The 18,340-nt window shown below is 46.4% G+C and overlaps 1 protein-coding gene across 1 annotated transcript in view; it reads left to right on the top strand.

Moving 5' to 3' along the window:
- The window catches only part of LOC144773566 (sodium-dependent proline transporter-like), a 313,228-nt gene extending 298,668 nt beyond the window's left edge, over positions 1-14,560 (top strand). The window contains exons 13-15 of the mRNA XM_078658672.1: positions 4,296-4,414; positions 10,412-10,585; positions 13,095-14,560. Of these exons, the coding sequence (XP_078514798.1) occupies positions 4,296-4,414; positions 10,412-10,585; positions 13,095-13,250 (449 nt within the window). The 3' untranslated portion in view covers positions 13,251-14,560. The remainder of the gene's footprint in view (positions 1-4,295; positions 4,415-10,411; positions 10,586-13,094) is intronic.
- Positions 14,561-18,340: the final 3,780 nt, after the last annotated feature.

The following is an 18,340-nucleotide window of genomic DNA, read 5'->3' as shown; positions in this document are numbered from 1 at the left end:
CCTGACGTCTGCCGCCTGCCTCACCCTTCCCGCCCTCGGTCACTCGGCACTATTCCACTGCCTCAGACATCTTGGTCTGCAGTAATTTGGATGGGAGGCATAGTAAATGAGGACAGGGCACCGGCCATTATCTGTTGACTGGTCGCCAGACTACCGACAGGTCAGTAATAGATAAAGCAAATCTTGCAAAGTCACAAAACAGAACAATCAAAGATATCACGCAGGCATATCAATAACTGGATGCTACAAAGCTTCAACCCATACTGCAGCCCAGCCTCGTGCACTGATGCTCCCCAAACCTGCATGACCTAACTCCAAGTGATGCTATCCGCATCATGCAAAGATGCTGTTACAGCTTCATTCAGTTGCACTATCGGAGACTCGCAGTGATGCAATACGTGAGCTTGTGGTGCACACACGAATGACGATGGTGGTTGCACGCCACTCTAATGGTCTTTCTGTGCCCTGAAACCCTACCCTGGCTCTGCTCCTCCTTACCGTGTACCCTTTGGGCTCCAGGTCACTCTCCTCATACGGAAAGGAAGGAATGAGCACCTCCATGGTAACAGCGAGCGGGGCGCAGTGCACCCCACAACCCGACGTCACAATTTACCAAGAACAGCAACAACCGTACATCAGTGACGTCACTGCTGAGCCTGCAAACCACACCAAGTAGTAGGGCGCAAGAGTGCACGGAAAGTTACACATTCAAGGCTGTAAGAACCTTGGGAAGCGACTATGGCTATTAAAGGCATCCCGTTGAGATTCCGATTGGCCCGCAGCCAGACATTAAGTGATTGCCTCCAGGGTGATTGGGTGGATGGCTGCGTGACTATCAGGGTAGTGATTGGAAGGGGCCTAGTGATATCAGACGTTAGTTGAGATGGAAGAAGAGGGCGGGAAGTTTGTGGAACGGAATGAAGGCGTGGCTGTAACGAAGCCTGGCGGGAGGCACCGACTGTGAGCCTACGCCGGTGGGAGGCCCCGAGGCAGACTCCAGGCACTGGACACACACACAGAAGATGGGTGCCGGCCTGCAACGTGGGCCTGCTTGTGCGCCAATACTGACCGGGTTGTGCCGGTGCCCTAGCGCCAGAACAAAGAACCGGTAATGGCGCCTGCTACTGCTGCCTCAACGAAGCAGGGGCTGGAGACTGTTGTGCTGGGGCTGAGAGTCCACGAGCGAGAACACCCACCAGATAGAGAGGTGGGCGCTGGGAGGGGGGCACCGGGCGTGGTCGCGCCTCAGGCTGAAGAGGAAATCGGGACGGCTGCCTGCTGTAACCGTGTTATTGTTGTAGGAATAATCGTAGCAAGTGTAGTCATCAGGACATGAGTGTGCAGATCAGGGACGCATGCCCTGCAGTCTGAGCGTGACATTAAAAGTAAAACGTGTTAGGAGAACGTGTAAGGTAGTCACTGCACCGTGCACTAACACTGAAACATAAATGGTACTTGTGCATCGTGCCTGCTTTAGGAAGTGCACTGCTGCGGAATTAGTTTTCTCTACAGTGCAGGTCTGTACTGCAACTGTAAATGAGGACTGCACTCTGCGTTTCAACAGCAGAGAGTGTGGGGTGGGGGCTAGAGTAGCGAGGGGAGGGAAGTAACCAAAGAAGCACGTGATGGCCCATCAGATAAGAGACCAGGGAAAGTGAAAGCGCCATGCCCGCGTTGTAGGCACGGCGTGAGCGTACACATCGGTGTGGCCTTGAAGGGGGACAGGAGATGTGCACACCCCGTGGCTAGAAGCGCGTACACCTGCTCAAATCGCCAAAAGGTCTGCACGTGCCCATCTCCGGTCTCCCTTCCGAGGCAAGTCCACAACAATAGAGCTCGCTGGCGACAGCGCTTCACGCTGCGTACGCCAGGCTCGACCTAATGATCACAAGTGGTAGTGAACAAACAGTAAACCTGTAAGGGGTGGGTCTAAAACAAGGCAACCTCCATGGCAATAGTTACAATGGGTAAGGGTTGTGTGGTAAAATATCACAGTTGACATATTGACCTGAAACTGTACCTCGATATCCACTGTCAAAACATGGTCAAGATAAGTGTAGATTTACAGTTATTTATCCACTTTTTGGGGAGCTGATATTATTGTCATGATATATCTTCTGGTCAATATTTCAACGACATTATTGTGGTTAAACATCTTGCTTACTAAAGAAATCTTGCTGTGCGATATCCGATAGATTGGCCCATGGACCAGAGTTGGTGAAAGGCCAGAGGAAGATTAGATCATGGAAAGCAAATCAACTACCCGTGTCTGGAATATCTTATCTCAGCATCTTGCAAGAATCCTGATGTAAATTGCATTTTGTCATGTACAAATAGAGCTTTAGCACAGGAGCCATTTGCCAGGCTACCATTTTCACAGTCAATCCAGTGGCTGCTGAAACACTGGAGCGTTATCTATGAGATACACTAGCGATACTGCCTCGTCTGCCGTCCTGAAGAAGATTCACAACTTTATGAAAATTGAGTGTGGCTCTCATTGGGATGCCTAAATAATTCCATGACCATAGTTCTGTGTTGGTGACATTATTCAATGTACATTTAAGAAAGGAAGAGATTTCATTATTAGTATATTCCTTCTCTGGACGCTTCCAGTCCACTTTGATGTTAATCTGTGGTGCCCAGGAAAACATGCACCCACAGATATATCTCTGTCATCGTGCCCAAAATAAGAAATCCAGAGCTAGAACTGGTATTAGTAATTGGTTCACACAAAGGTATGAACGATAAAGATTGGCATCTATTCATTAGCTAGTGGCATCTTTCATTGTGTCTTTTAGACAACGGGTCTCTTGGTAACCCTAATGTGAAGGAATACCAGAGCTCTGCAGATCTTACAGCATTGAGAATGTAGCACAGGTTCTTCCAAGAGACGTAGAGCGCAATGAGACCGAACAGGAGGTTTGTTAGGTGCATCATCTATCAGAGGAGTTCAGGGTGTCAAGAGAGGTCCATGTGGCTGCCCCAACAATATGTGTTCAATAAACGTATTTCATCTCTCTCTCTGGTGCCCTCTGTAGACTCTTTCTTTTCCATGGCAATCAATGCACCAATAAGGATCTGATACAGACACCGGCATTCCATGATCCAATACTACTCTTATGCCCATGCTTCCTACAAACACACCCTACAAGTGTATCCTTTCATACTTGAATGTTGAAAAAATGTTGGACACCTCCCATACGTATGTCTTTGTGCATTTAAATTCCCTTTGCTGCTGCAAATATTTCACGCACCTGTTCGGAGGCTCAGAGATTGGGGATGGTTGTGAAAGGTTTCTGACTGGTGCTTGGCACACTGTTAAAAGGAACTGATATGGTCGATATGCTGTTATAACACTGGCTACAGTAAATAATTCATGTTTTCACTGGCGGCTTTGCTTGGTTTGTCTTGTGTGGACCAGTGTGGTAAGTTTATTAGATTGGTGCTGTGTCTGCAAAATGATTTTTTTGGCACAGACTAGTTTGGGAAGTGGTTTGTTACTGACTAGTGTTAAACGTATTTAAGAGTACTGGCTTTAATTGAAAATGGTGAGTTTCCTATCTAGGGATCTTCATTACTATTCATAAAATCTCCCAAATCATCACCAGTGTGTACAATGAATTATACAATTGCTTCAAAGTAAAAATGTGCCTTCCCGTATAGGCAAAGTTGAAATATATATTTTTTTTTTTAAAGAAAGAAGTGAAACCGTTGTAGTTCCCAAGTTTTGGGTGGAGAGCAGCTCCTTTATATGGAGCACCCCACAACACCACTGACACCACAAAACTTCTCGGCGCAAGTGTCTGTTTTTCACTATCATTTGAGTTAATCAGAGAGACAAAGCTTTGTACAGACACAAGGGAGCACCCTGTATAAGCCAAAGCAATACTCTTTCAGGCATAGAGTGCTGCATAAATTATGCACAAAAGGTATTCTGGGTAGTTCCCAGGTTATAGCAGATCTTTTAAATGTAAATGGAAGACTTTACAACCCCACAGCACTTGCTTCAATGTGAAAAACGTATGTGTGCGTGTGTTGTCCCTTTTCATCCCCCCTTAATCTCCTGTGTCTGTATATACATTAGCTTTGTACACCTGAGTGGGGATATTGAATGTTAATAATCCTAAGTAACATACAAATGATGAAGAACTGGGATAACAAGTAATATATCCTTATTTCGCTTACCAGCCTGGTAATTTATTTAATAAGGCTTTGGTTACTAAGATGAATGGCTGATATTGCACTGTTCTGAAATGTCGGACTGCTCTGTTTAATTGTTTCAATTACCTTCTCAGGAGTGAACCAGTTCTGCCAAGACATTGTCGATATGATCTGCCAGTGTCCACCGTGGTGCACGAAGCTCCTCATCTTCTTTAAAGCCTGCTGGGTGTTTTGCACTCCTCTCCTCCTGCTGGTGAGATTCCCTCTAAGGAGCTGATCTGTTTCTTCCATCCGGTCAGGCCCAATGGCACATTCATCAAGGTTGCGTGAGCCATGCAGTTGGCATCAGTCCATGCTAACGAGCTGCCTACCTGCTGCTGGGGGTCTTGCAGTTCATGGGGCAGAAGTAGTATTCTACACAGGCCAAAACTCACTGCTACACAAACACTATATACAGGGCACTAGTCAATGCTGTAGAGGTGCACACCGATCTACATACCAGCAGGGTTCTGCTACAATGCTACACCTCTAGGCTGACAGTCAACCAGCCTGCAGAGGTACACCTGGCGTATTCGTGCAACTGAGGTATATTTGAACACAGACTGGCATGCAGTGCTTCATAGCTGCACCAGCTAAATACACAAGTGACTGTGATGTGCAACATTTGATGCTGCAGAGATTAAACAAATATTTTTGCAGCATAGACGCTTTCTAGATTCACCTACTGTGCATATCCCGTCACCTTGCTATCTTTTTTTTTTTTTCTCTTTTCCCTGATGTGTGGTTGTGAAACCCGATCCTCCTGGTCAGGCTACAACCCCTTTGGTGTGTGTGCAAGCTCGCAGATTATTTTTCCTGCCATGGACATCAGAGGTGCAGTGAAGATGTCTGAGAAAGTACAGCAGCAGACGCAGGCATGAAAGGAAACCCACCAAAAACTCCGGTGAGAGAGGTGGTACCAAGGAAGGTTGCATGAGTGGGAAATGTTTGAACAAAGTAAATATATATAGATAATCGGAGAATGCTGCAGAGCTACAGCTCTACAACGACCAATACTCAATGCTGCAGAGCCACACCAGGCATATGCAAGCCATGGGACCTGCCCTTCTACACTACCCAACACTGCATACTGACCACCTACACCTCTACAATGACCAACACTCAATGCTGCAGAGCTACACCGACCAATGCTCAATGCTGCAGAGCTACACCTCTACAATGACCAACGCTCAATGCTGCTGAGCCACACATCTACAATGACCAACGCTCAATGCTGCTGAGCCACACATCTACAATGACCAACGCTCAATGCTGCTGAGCCACACCTCTACAATGCCCAACGCTCAATGCTGCTGAGCCACACCTCTTCAATGACCAATGCTCAATGCTGCAGAGCTACACATCTACAATGGCCAACACACAATGCTGCTGAGCCACACCTCTACAATGACTAACGCTCAATGCTGCTGAGCCACACCTCTACAATGACCAACGCTCAATGCTGCTGAGCCACACCTCTACAATGACCAACGCTCAATGCTGCTGAGCCACACCTCTTCAATGACCAACGCTCAATGCTGCTGAGCCACACCTCTACAATGACCAACGCTCAATGCTGCAGAGCTACACCTCTACAATGACCAACTCTCAATGCTGCTGAGCCACACCTCTTCAATGACCAACGCTGCAGAGCTACACCTCTACAATGACCAACGTTCAATGCTGCAGAGCTACACCTCTACAATGACCAACGCTCAATGCTGCAGAGCTACACCTCTACAATGACCAACGCTCAATGCTGCTGAGCCACACCTCTACAATGACCAACGCTGCAGAGCTACACCTCTACAATGACCAACGCTCAATGCTGCAGAGCTACACCTCTACAATGACCAACGCTCAATGCTGCTGAGCCACACCTCTTCAATGACCAATGCTCAATGCTGCTGAGCCACACCTCTACAATGACCAACGCTCAATGCTGCTGAGCCACACCTCTTCAATGACCAATGCTAAATGCTGCAGAGCTACACATCTACAATGGCCAACACACAATGCTGCTGAGCCACACCTCTACAATGACCAACGCTCAATGCTGCTGAGCCACACCTCTACAATGACCAACGCTGCAGAGCTACACCTCTACAATGACCAACGCTCAATGCTGATGAGCCACACCTCTACAATGACCAACGCTCAATGGTGCTGAGCCACACCTCTTCAATGACCAATGCTCAATGCTGCTGAGCTACACCTCTACAATGACCAACGCTAAATGCTGCAGAGCTACACGTCTACAATGACCAACACTCAATGCTGCTGAGCCACACATCTACAATGGCCAACACACAATGCTGCTGAGCCACACCTCTACAATGACCAACGCTCAATGCTGCTGAGCCACACCTCTACAATGACCAACGCTGCAGAGCTACACCTCTACAATGACCAACGCTCAATGCTGATGAGCCACACCTCTACAATGACCAACGCTCAATGCTGATGAGCCACACCTCTACAATGACCAACGCTCAATGCTGCTGAGCCACACCTCTACAATGACCAACGCTCAATGCTGCTGAGCCACACATCTACAATGGCCAACACACAATGCTGCTGAGCCACACCTCTACAATGACCAACGCTCAATGCTGCTGAGCCACACCTCTACAATGACCAACGCTGCAGAGCTACACCTCTACAATGACCAACGCTCAATGCTGCTGAGCCACACCTCTACAATGACCAACGCTCAATGCTGCTGAGCTACACCTCTACGATGACCAACGCTCAATGCTGCAGAGCTACACCTCTACAATGACCAACGCTCAATGCTGCAGAGCTACACCTCTACAATGACCAACGATCAATGCTGCAGAGCTACACCTCTACAATGCCCAACGCTCAATGCTGCTGAGCCACACCTCTTCAATGACCAATGCTCAATGCTGCAGAGCTACACCTCTACAATGACCAATACTCAATGCTGCTGAGCCACACATCTACAATGGCCAACACACAATGCTGCTGAGCCACACCTCTACAATGACCAACGCTCAATGCTGCTGAGCCACACCTCTACAATGACCAACGCTGCAGAGCTACACCTCTACAATGACCAACGTTCAATGCTGCAGAGCTACACCTCTACAATGACCAACGCTCAATGCTGCTGAGCCACACCTCTTCAATGACCAATGCTCAATGCTGCAGAGCTACACCTCTACAATGACCAATACTCAATGCTGCTGAGCCACACATCTACAATGGCCAACTCACAATGCTGCTAAGCCACACCTCTACAATGACCAACGCTCAATGCTGCTGAGCCACACCTCTACAATGACCAACGCTGCAGAGCTACACCTCTACAATGACTAACGCTCAATGCTGATGAGCCACACCTCTACAATGACCAACGCTCAATGCTGCTGAGCCACACCTCTACAATGACCAACGCTCAATGCTGCTGAGCCACACCTCTACAATGACCAACGCTCAATGCTGCTGAGCCACACCTCTACAATGACCAACGCTCAATGCTGCTGAGCCACACCTCTACAATGACCAACGCTCAATGCTGCTGTGCTACACCTCTACAATGACCAACGCTCAATGCTGCAGAGCTACACCTCTAGAATGACCAACGCTCAATGCTGCAGAGCTACACCTCTACAATGACCAACGCTCAATGCTGCAGAGCTACACCTCTACAATGACCAACACTCAATGCTGCTGAGCCACACCTCTTCAATGACCAACACTCAAAGCTGGTCCTCCATGACCAGCAGAAAACATTGTAATGAGTTGCACTTTAGTAAAATCAGAAAGTAGGAATCCGGCCAAATGTCTCAACTGAACAAAATGCTTGGATTGATTGATCAGGCTAGTATTACACAAATGTAGATTGTACACAATTTAAAATTCATTGCATTGCGAACTACAACTCCTCCAATTTGAGTAAATAAATTAGGGTCAGAGGCAAATCCTACTAATCTAAAAACAAATATCAATGCATCCTGTTCCCCCATCCATCTAAGGACATCTTTGCCAGTCTTCCAACCCACCAACCTCCACTAATCCCCGCTCATTTCTAACATTTACAGAGTTTATGGATCAACCAGTGCAACCTCTACAATTTAGAAACAGAGTGCAGGAAGTCAATATTAAATGGTCTTTTCCTTGATGCTGTTCTGATTCCTTTAGCAAACACAGAGCTCTCGCTCCTTAAGATGATGGTGAAACTTGACCTGGTTAGGCAGACATCTGGATTAAACACCAGTGCCTCCAGCTCTCCAACCCTTAAAGAGTTAGAGCCCAGTGAGGTGTTGGAGATCTCAGGATAAACTAAACAAATCTGCAGTCATATCGTCAACATCTCTCAACTTAGAATTTTAAACCATATTTGATGCTTTTGGGTCAATCTTTTAACCTGTTAATGGCACCCTTTGAGACAGCATGCAATTGCTAAATATAAGACCCATCTCAGCTCATCTTTCATAAAGTGATTTTGGTGACTCTGCAACCCCCTAAAAGGACGGTGCTCTCAAATTTCAGTATTCGAAGTATGAGTGTTATAAAGTCTAGTCTGCATGGTTCAGTTTGTGATGAGAAAACCTTACCGGGTCATGCATGGGTTTTAGAAACGTCTGACTTCTCCAAGGATAATCAGTTAAAACTAATACAAAAATTACGATTAGAATTGACACAAATACAACATCTCAAGATGTTGTCAGATACCAAGTTTAAAATACAAAATAATATGCCCTCTGCCTCCTCTGCCATTCACACAATCTTACCTTGAATACCAAATACCTCCTGAGCCCAAGAAGAGTCTAGAGGAGAAAGCGTAGCTCTCGGGAAAGAAGAGGCGTGAAATCACAGCATTGAGAGAACATAATAGGCAACATCGTGGATGTTCACCCGGAGAAACCTGATGTTTGAAGTGGGAATCTAAGGAGATGAAGGGGGTGGGTGAAGGGGTATTTATTTTTAAGAGATATGCAAGGGAGGTGATTTATGCATTTGATTTGAAAGTTGATCACCCATTAATGACTATTGTAGATGGTAGAAAAATAATAAAGACATATTCAAAACAAGAAGGTGCTAAGGAGTGTGGCTAGGCTGGAATGACTACAACACTGAGGTTTCCCCTATTTTAATAAAGCATTCATTAAAGCAAGAGAATTGTTAAGGAAAAGTAAAGTGTTGTAAGAAAGAGACAGAACTAAATGCCTGTAGTTTTTTTTTTTTAACTGTGTTTAATCTTGGACAAGTGAGAAGGAGACAGTAGGAAGTTTAAGCTGTTAATGGGGTGTGGTGTGAATAGTTATCAAGGAAAGATCTGACAGAAGACAGGATGTCTGGGTAGTGGGTCTTATTTTACTATTCTCCTCTACGTTCCATGTGAAAAATGCATTTTGTATTGAAATATGGAAAAACAACAATTATTTTAAAGAAACATATTAAATAACTCCAGGGAATAGGCAGATGAATGTCGCATACTACTCTTCAGCTGAAAAAGGCTTTTCAGAAAACTTTGGTGGCACTCTGCATGGTTCACAGGAGTGTGCATCATAGGGACCTCCACTGATATGTGCTCTTTTATCAACTTATGTTCCCAGTAGGAGTTTAAGATCCTCGAACGTAGGTCTCTTGAGGGTGCCACGCGTTCACAGATCCAGATGGGGTGGCAGATCGTCTCTTAATTGTCCCCCAAACTTTGGAATTCTCTGCCAAGAGAATTAAGAATGGAGATTCAGTTCAGGAAGATGATCAAACCATGGCTCTACCCTCCTTAGTTTAACTTAAGGTTCAGCTCTAGACGATTGGGGATGCACACTCGACTGACTTGGCGCTGGGAAGTCTCAGGGTAGCTAGGCATTGTATAAATTTGCATAATATCAGAGAGCTGATGGAGAGGCATGCCACCTGCCTTGTGCTGCTCCCTTTGTCTCTCACTGACTGAGACACCTACTCTTCCCACTCTAGTTTTTGTGACATGGATTTTGGTGTAGCATAGGGTATGTGATTTTGAAGAAGTGGTGTATTTGCTTCAATAAGATGACACTGTCTTGTATTTCATAAAGGGGTTTAAATTCAGAGTGGGCTCAGTCTTAAAGTTGCCTATCAGTATCAGCTTGCAAATGTATCTATTGTGACACAATGAATGGATTAACAGAAGTGCACAAGAAGTATGCCAGCTTTTGAACCCGCATGTTTTACCTGAAGATCTTCTCTTTTTTCACAGTTCATCCTCTTTTATATCTTCATGGAGATGTACAACACACCGCTGCACTATGGCTCGTATGAGTATCCGCGCTGGGGCAAAGCCCTGGGCATCTGCATGGGGGCGCTCTGCTGTATACAGATTCCCATCTGGGCGGGAGTGGCCATCTTTAAGGAAACTGGGACCCTGACAGAGGTAAGTACAGTATTCCTTCTGGAGATTTTTTTTTTTTTTTTTTTAAAACCTTTATTGTGCATTTAAAAGAAAAACAAATACGGGCCTACAACCAGCAGGCCGGCCACGATACTGTAGGCACAAAATGTAAGCAATGCAATTCCTCAGCGGCATCAAACAATATAGCATCAATCAGTAGCAGTCACAATACACAAGAACACGTCGCCAAGGGTAGGAGCAATGAGGTTTAAGTTTTAAATTTAATCTAAAGAAAATCAATGAAGAATAGATGCAAGAAGAGCTGAGTCCATACAATAAAGATTTGATGCACTTGTGAACAGAGAGTAGTAGCTTGATAAGACTACAGCAAAGCTGCTTAGACTGCAAGGCATCGCTATAACGCTCAGCTACTGCTGGACATTGTTAGTGTTCTGTCTGTCCTTCCGTCCCTCAGGTGACAGACTGAGGCAGGGTTGCAGTCAATTTTTAGTGAACATCCAACACATTTGCTTATGCGCACTGAGATTGATGCATAATAGCACTATCCTGGAGCATTTGTCGCATTCTTTGTTCAACACAAGTGTCCTTGACCATGAGATCTGGCAGAATGTCTGGTGACACTAGCTCTGTCTGGGCGCATCTGATAACCTCTTAGAAAATCTGTCTTTCCTATTGCTCCTGTAATTGATAACCTTGGTGTGTGAATGCCTGTGCTGGAAGAAACCTGTTTCATCTCGGTCATTAGATCTTTCCAAACCTGAAATCACGTATCCTTCGCTGAAGCTTCTATTCATTGCCTTACCTGTACTACAAAAGTCTTAAATGTGGGAGAGTTTTTTATCAATGGCTGAAAGCCTAGATCAACACTTTAGTGTTAGAGTAGTATACTCTGGTGGTACCTTTATTTTAGGAGCTTTAAATACTAGGATGGCATCCGACCGGTGGTGCGGCTCTGCACTTCTATAAGTCTCTCTGAGGTTCTCCCGACATGTTTGGCAAGGAAGCCATAGGCTCTTTAAAATGCAGTCACTGTCTTTAGCTCAGTTTGCTCCCGTCAACGTGGATGGCTGAAAGCTTTAGGGCCTGCCCGTTCAAGAGAGGGTCATGTTACAGTCCTGTCCACACTTATGTAGCCTTTGACTATCTTCGAAATTGAACTCAGTCGCTGTCCTGGTGGACTTCTCTACTAATATGTCTCTGCAAACTTACCTGAAATGTTGCTGTTCTACTTTGGAAGGAATTGTGTGGTTTAGGTTATCGGGGGCACCTCAAATCCATGGCCTACATCTACAATCAACATCTCTTGCACTCTAGGGGTCCGCAAAGCCTCCTCGGGTGGTCCGTCACTGCTTAGAAAATGAACTAATATTAACAGATTAATAAAGTGTAAATACATAAAGTGGCTAAATGTACAATTGGAAATGTTTAATGTACTGTAAATGTCTAGGAATTTGAAACTGGAGGCTAAAAATTAAATTGGTATCCTCAGATTGATTTGTGGGAGGAGTGCAGGTGCATCAAACAGAATATAGTATGGCCCATAAGTGGCCTCAGTCGAATTTAGAAAATCTCCAACCCTTCCACTAAAAAAATCATATTTGTTTGCAAATTAAATGTATTATCATTTATGTATGTGGTTGATGGAATGCTTGTTTCTGGATTGTTTGTGTATTGTTTTGTGGTTCAAATCATCAGCAATGTTTAGGCCTGGGTTCCTGACTCAGTGAGGGGAGAGGGGGTGGGGGTTCCTGGGCTCCAATAATGATTCAGTGGGGGTCCCGAGGTTCCAGTAATGATAAAGTGGGGTCCACAGAAGACAAAAGGTTGGAAACCACTGCCTTGGGGATCTATAGAGGTCTCATGGAGAGTTGGCAACATTACTGTAGGAGGGCTCATTCTCTGTACCACCAGCGGCAGCCACATCTGAATGTGCCTTCTAAGAAGAGTGCTTCAAAGCATTTGTTTTGCAACAGGCAAAAAACGCAAAATCTACCTCTACCTTGCAGAGTCCTTTAAATATCTTTCATAAGCCAGCAACGTTTCCCTATTGGCAAAGGAATAGCAAGTGCTATAAATATTAAAGACTTTGTTACTTTTTTTAGCTTGGTGTGGATGGCATTGAGCTTACCCTACGCCTAAAAAATGCCATGAAACAGACCTTTGAGGTGAGCAGATTTAGAGTGTCTGTAGTGTTGAAGATGTGTTCCATAGAAAGGAGCAGCTCTCAGCCTAAATTCTGGAAGTACCCAAGTTTCCCAAATTGGAATTTGTATAATTTATACAGCACTCTCATATTGCAAGAGCATATGTGTCAGTAACGAAAGAAACATGCAAATAATTCTAACTTTAATTATTATTACCCAAACTGGTATTTTGCTGTTATTTGCAGTTATTGCACCAAATGTAGTGTCTCACTGTACTGGTCTTGTTGCCTCAAATACTGTAAAAGCGCATTGACGCCCCTGCTGGCCTTTGGTGCAATATGAATAGATGTGTTTATAATTTTTTTGTCTTCTACTTTTTTCCTCAGAGGTTTAAGAAGTCCATTCGCCCTTTGAACTCTTGGCGTTCAGCCAGTGGCCAGCGAGGGGAATCCAGTGGGGTTATTGATGTGCCCTACACAGTGAACCTGACGGACCAAGACTTTAACAACCCAGATTGGCAGACAGGTAGCAGTGAAGCGTGACCTTTATACCTCCATCATATGGACCAGTGCCAGGGGTGTTGCCATTTGACTGATGGACTTTTTTTAACGGCAGCACCCCATGGAACCATGAGCTAAAATCCATTGAAACCTTGTGGCAACTGCAGTAAGGGAGGAATGAACAGACCAGGAAGTGGCAGAACAGTAACACTCCTCTGTTACTAGTATATGCCACACATCACTCAGCTGCCATGTTGGTTACCCGAGGAATGACCCACCAGAAAGTAGTTGAACCAGAACAATTCTGTGATAAGACTACCATGTTTGCTGCTGGAAGGATCAGTCAACCAGAAGTGGCAGAACAGAAACAATCCTATGATCCAGCAGGACGTCACTTGGCTGCCATATTTGTTACTGGAAGGATGAGTCAACCAGGAAGTGGCAGAACAGAAACAATCCAAAGACCCTGCTGGACGTCACCTGGCTGCCCTGTTTGTTACTGGAAGGAGGAGTCCACCAGGAAGTGGCAGACCAGAAACAATCCGGCGATCTGGCTGGACTTCACTTGGCTGCCATCTTTGTTACTGGAAGGATGAGTCAACCAGGAAGTGGCAGAACAGAAACAATCCAATGATCCTGCTGGACAACACTTGGCTGCCATGCTTGTTACTGGATGGCTGTCCCAACAAGGAACTTCCAGAATCGGAACAGTCCCATAGGACTGCTGCACAACACTGTATTTGGTACTGCACTGACTCTAAAATAAATGTCCCCCTCATGCAAAGATGTGGAAGAGTGCCATAGGTATTTCTGGAGCTAAGTGAAAGTGCACAGCAGAGACATATATGTTTAAAAAGGGAAAAGAGTATACTCTTCGAAGCTTACCAGATCCATTCCTCATTTTCCTCCGACTACTTCATCATTCTTTCTGATGGTGCTTACGTGTTATGAGGGCTGCTTGCACCATGTACAGCACTCTGTGCTAGAGTAACCAGGGTTCATAGCTTTTGAAGAAGTGCCTACAATCTGAGCTTGGCTTAGATGATTTTGTTTGTTGCTTATAGATTTTCTACTCTTTCTAGCACTTTGCAGGCTTGTGTTTACAGTACGATTTCCAGTCTGCTTTCGGTCTGGAAGAAGGCTGTAGGAGAAGGCTCTGTTCGATGTCTGTAGCATTCCAAAGACCCTCTTCCTTTCGATGTCTGAAATAATTTTATGGGGCATCAGGCCTTTAAGTGTTTAGAGGACGCCTTATCTGGGAATGCGGGTACCACTAAAGGAGCACATAATTCTTATTTTAAAAAGTTAGACTGCTTGCGATATAAAGGCGCCAACCCTCAAACTCTGATAAACCTGTGTCTGGCTTGCTTTTTTGTGGATATGACATTGGTGTCCAAGCAACATGTACTGTTCCGCCTCATCGCAGTCATCCTCAGGCGGATGCCAGACTCCTTTCAAACATGTCTCGAGATGACTGAATAAGGCAGCTCCTGCTGAGAAAATGTTAGGCTTGGCCTTGGTGAGATGCACATGAGAAGCTGTTAGTTGAGGGCAGATTCGGTTCCACCTGTGCAGATGTTCTTTATGCTGACTGTCAGTGTGCCCTGCCCCGCCCCTGATGGGCACAGTTGAAACTCACTCAGAGCTTGCTTCACTGCTACTGTGGGACCACAAATTAATTGATTTAGATTTTCTAAGACAATAACCATGTCTATGTAGAACTATATTTATAATGCATTTATTAAGCACGACTACTCACCCGTAAGGGTCTCGAGGTGCTGGTCTCAATACAGATACTGCCCCAGACACCGCGAAGTCAATGTACACCGCTCACGCCAAGGTCCTGTAATTCAATTCTGCATGAGAAGCATCTGGAACCAAACCCTGTGCTTTGGCATCTAGAATCCATTGATACACCCTCCTGGGCTGCCAGAGATTGTTAAAAATGTTGTTATTTTGAACTTCTCTGCAATAATTGCCACCAAGTATGTTTCCCATTCGCCTGTTCTTTGAAACTTAATCCACTGCTGCTGGTATACCGGGTTAATAAACAGGTCACGCCACACATAAGATGTGGAGCAGGAAACTAATTTAAAAAACCTTACTTACCAAAATAAAAGTCTACTTTAAGCAAACACCAAAAATAAAAGCTTAGAAGAAAGAGGTCCCGTCTCTCCCAGCCCTATGTTATGCGAGATGGTTACTTTACATTAAAACTTCAACTGGACCTCTGGCCTGAAGCATCGAGCCTATGTGATGTCTACACACCTGAGTCCTCTAGGTCTCCAAGCACTCGATGTACAAGCCTGAAGCGTCGAGCCTATGTGATGTCTACACACCTGAGTCCTCTAGGCCTCCAAGCACTCGATGTACAAGCCTGAAGCATCGAGCCTATGTGATGTCTACACACCTGAGTCCTCTAGGTCTCCAAGCACTCGATGTACAAGCCTGAAGCGTCGAGCCTATGTGATGTCTACACACCTGAGTCCTCTAGGCCTCCAAGCAATGGATGCATGAGCCTGAAGCATCGAGCCTATGTGATGTCTACACACCTGAGTCCTCTAGGCCTCCAAGCACTCGATGTACAAGCCTGAAGCATCAATCCTATGTGATGTCTACACACCTGAGTCCTCTAGGCCACCAAGCACTCTATGCACAAGCCTGAAGTGTCGAGCCTATGTGATGTCTACACACAGAGTCCTCTAGGCCTCCACGCACTGGATGCACGAGCCTGAAGCATCGAGCCTATGTGAGGTCTACACACCTGAGTCCTCTAGGCCTCCAAGCACTCTATGCACAAGCCTGAAGCATCGAGCCTATGTGATGTCTACACACCTGAGTCCTCTAGGCCTCCACGCACTGGATGCACGAGCCTGAAGCATCGAGCCTATGTGATGTCTACACACCTGAGTCCTCTAGGCCTCCAAGCAATGGATGCATGAGCCTGAAGCATCGTGCCTATGTGATGTCTACACACCTGAGTCCTCTAGGCCTCCAAGCACTCGATGTACAAGCCTGAAGCGTCGAGCCTATGTGATGTCTACACACCGAGTCCTCTAGGCCTCCAAGCACTCTATGCACAAGCCTGAAGCGTCGAGCCTATGTGAAGTCTACACACCTGAGTCCTCTAGGCCTCCAAGCACTCTATGCACAAGCCTGAAGCGTCGAGCCTATGTGAAGTCTACACACCTGAGTCCTCTAGGCCTCCAAGCACTCTATGCACAAGCCTGAAGCGTCGAGCCTATGTGAAGTCTACACACCTGAGTCCTCTAGGCCTCCAAGCACTCGATGTACAAGCCTGAAGCAACGAGCCTATGTGATGTCTACACACTTGAGTCCTCTAGGCCTCCAGCACTCTATGCACAAGCCTGAAGCATCGAGCCTATGTGAAGTCTACACACCTGAGTCCTCTAGGCCTCCAAGCACTCTATGCACAAGCCTGAAGCATCAAGCCTATGTGAGGTCTGCACACCTGAGTCCTCTAGGCCTCCAAGCAATGGATGCATGAGCCTGAAGCATCGAGCCTATGTGAGGTCTACACACCTGAGTCCTCTAGGCCTCCAAGCAATGGATGCATGAGCCTGAAGCATCGTGCCTATGTGATGTCTACACACCTGAGTCCTCTAGGCCTCCAAGCATTCGATGTACAAGCCTGAAGCATCGAGCCTATGTGATGTCTACACACCTGATGTCTACACACCTGAGTCCTCTAGGCCTCCAAGCACTCTATGCACAAGCCTGAAGCATCGAGCCTATGTGATGTCTACACACCTGAGTCCTCTAGGCCTCCACGCACTGGATGCACGAGCCTGAAGCATCGAGCCTATGTGATGTCTACACACCTGAGTCCTCTAGGCCTCCAAGCAATGGATGCATGAGCCTGAAGCATCGAGCCTATGTGAGATCTACACACCTGAGTCCTCTAGGCCTCCAAGCACTCTATGCACAAGCCTGAAGCATCGAGCCTATGTGATGTCTACACACCTGAGTCCTCTAGGCCTCCAAGCACTCTATGCACAAGCCTGAAGCATCGAGCCTATGTGATGTCTACACACCTGAGTCCTCTAGGCCTCCAAGCACTCTATGCACAAGCCTGAAGCGTCGAGCCTATGTGATGTCTACACACCTGAGTCCTCTAGGCCTCCAAGCACTCGATGTACAAGCCTGAAGCATCAAGCCTATGTGGTGTCTACACACCTGAGTCCTCTAGGCCTCCAAGCACTCTATGCACAAGCCTGAAGCATCGAGCCTATGTGATGTCTACACACCTGAGTCCTCTAGGCCTCCAAGCAATGGATGCATGAGCCTGAAGCATCGTGCCTATGTGATGTCTACACACCTGAGTCCTCTAGGTCTCCAAGCACTCGATGTACAAGCCTGAAGCGTCGAGCCTATGTGATGTCTACACACCTGAGTCCTCTAGGGCTCCAAGCACTCGATGTACAAGCCTGAAGCATCGAGCCTATGTGATGTCTACACACCTGAGTCCTCTAGGCCTCCAAGCACTCGATGTACAAGCCTGAAGCATCAATCCTATGTGATGTCTACACACCTGAGTCCTCTAGGCCACCAAGCACTCTATGCACAAGCCTGAAGTGTCGAGCCTATGTGAAGTCTACACAGCTGAGTCCTCTAGGCCACCAAGCACTCTATGCACAAGCCTGAAGCATCGAGCCTATGTGAAGTCTACACACCTGAGTCCTCTAGGCCTCCAAGCACTCTATGCACAAGCCTGAAGTGTCGAGCCTATGTGAAGTCTACACACCTGAGTCCTCTAGGCCTCCAAGCACTCTATGCACAAGCCTGAAGCATCGAGCCTATGTGATGTCTACACACTTGAGTCCTCTAGGCCTCCAGCACTCTATGCACAACCCTGAAGCATCGAGCCTATGTGAAGTCTACACACCTGAGTCCTCTAGGCCTCCAAGCACTCTATGCACAAGCCTGAAGCATCAAGCCTATGTGAGGTCTACACACCTGAGTCCTCTAGGCCTCCAAGCACTCTATGCACAAGCCTGAAGCATCGAGCCTATGTGATGTCTACACACCTGAGTCCTCTAGGCCTCCACGCACTGGATGCACGAGCCTGAAGCATCGAGCCTATGTGAGGTCTACACACCTGAGTCCTCTAG

The sequence above is a fragment of the Lissotriton helveticus genome, chromosome 8 (assembly GCF_964261635.1).
Source record: "Lissotriton helveticus chromosome 8, aLisHel1.1, whole genome shotgun sequence".
Taxonomy (NCBI): domain Eukaryota; kingdom Metazoa; phylum Chordata; class Amphibia; order Caudata; family Salamandridae; genus Lissotriton; species Lissotriton helveticus.
Note: the sequence above shows the minus strand (reverse complement) of the source record. Positions and strands in the feature narration are given on the sequence as shown.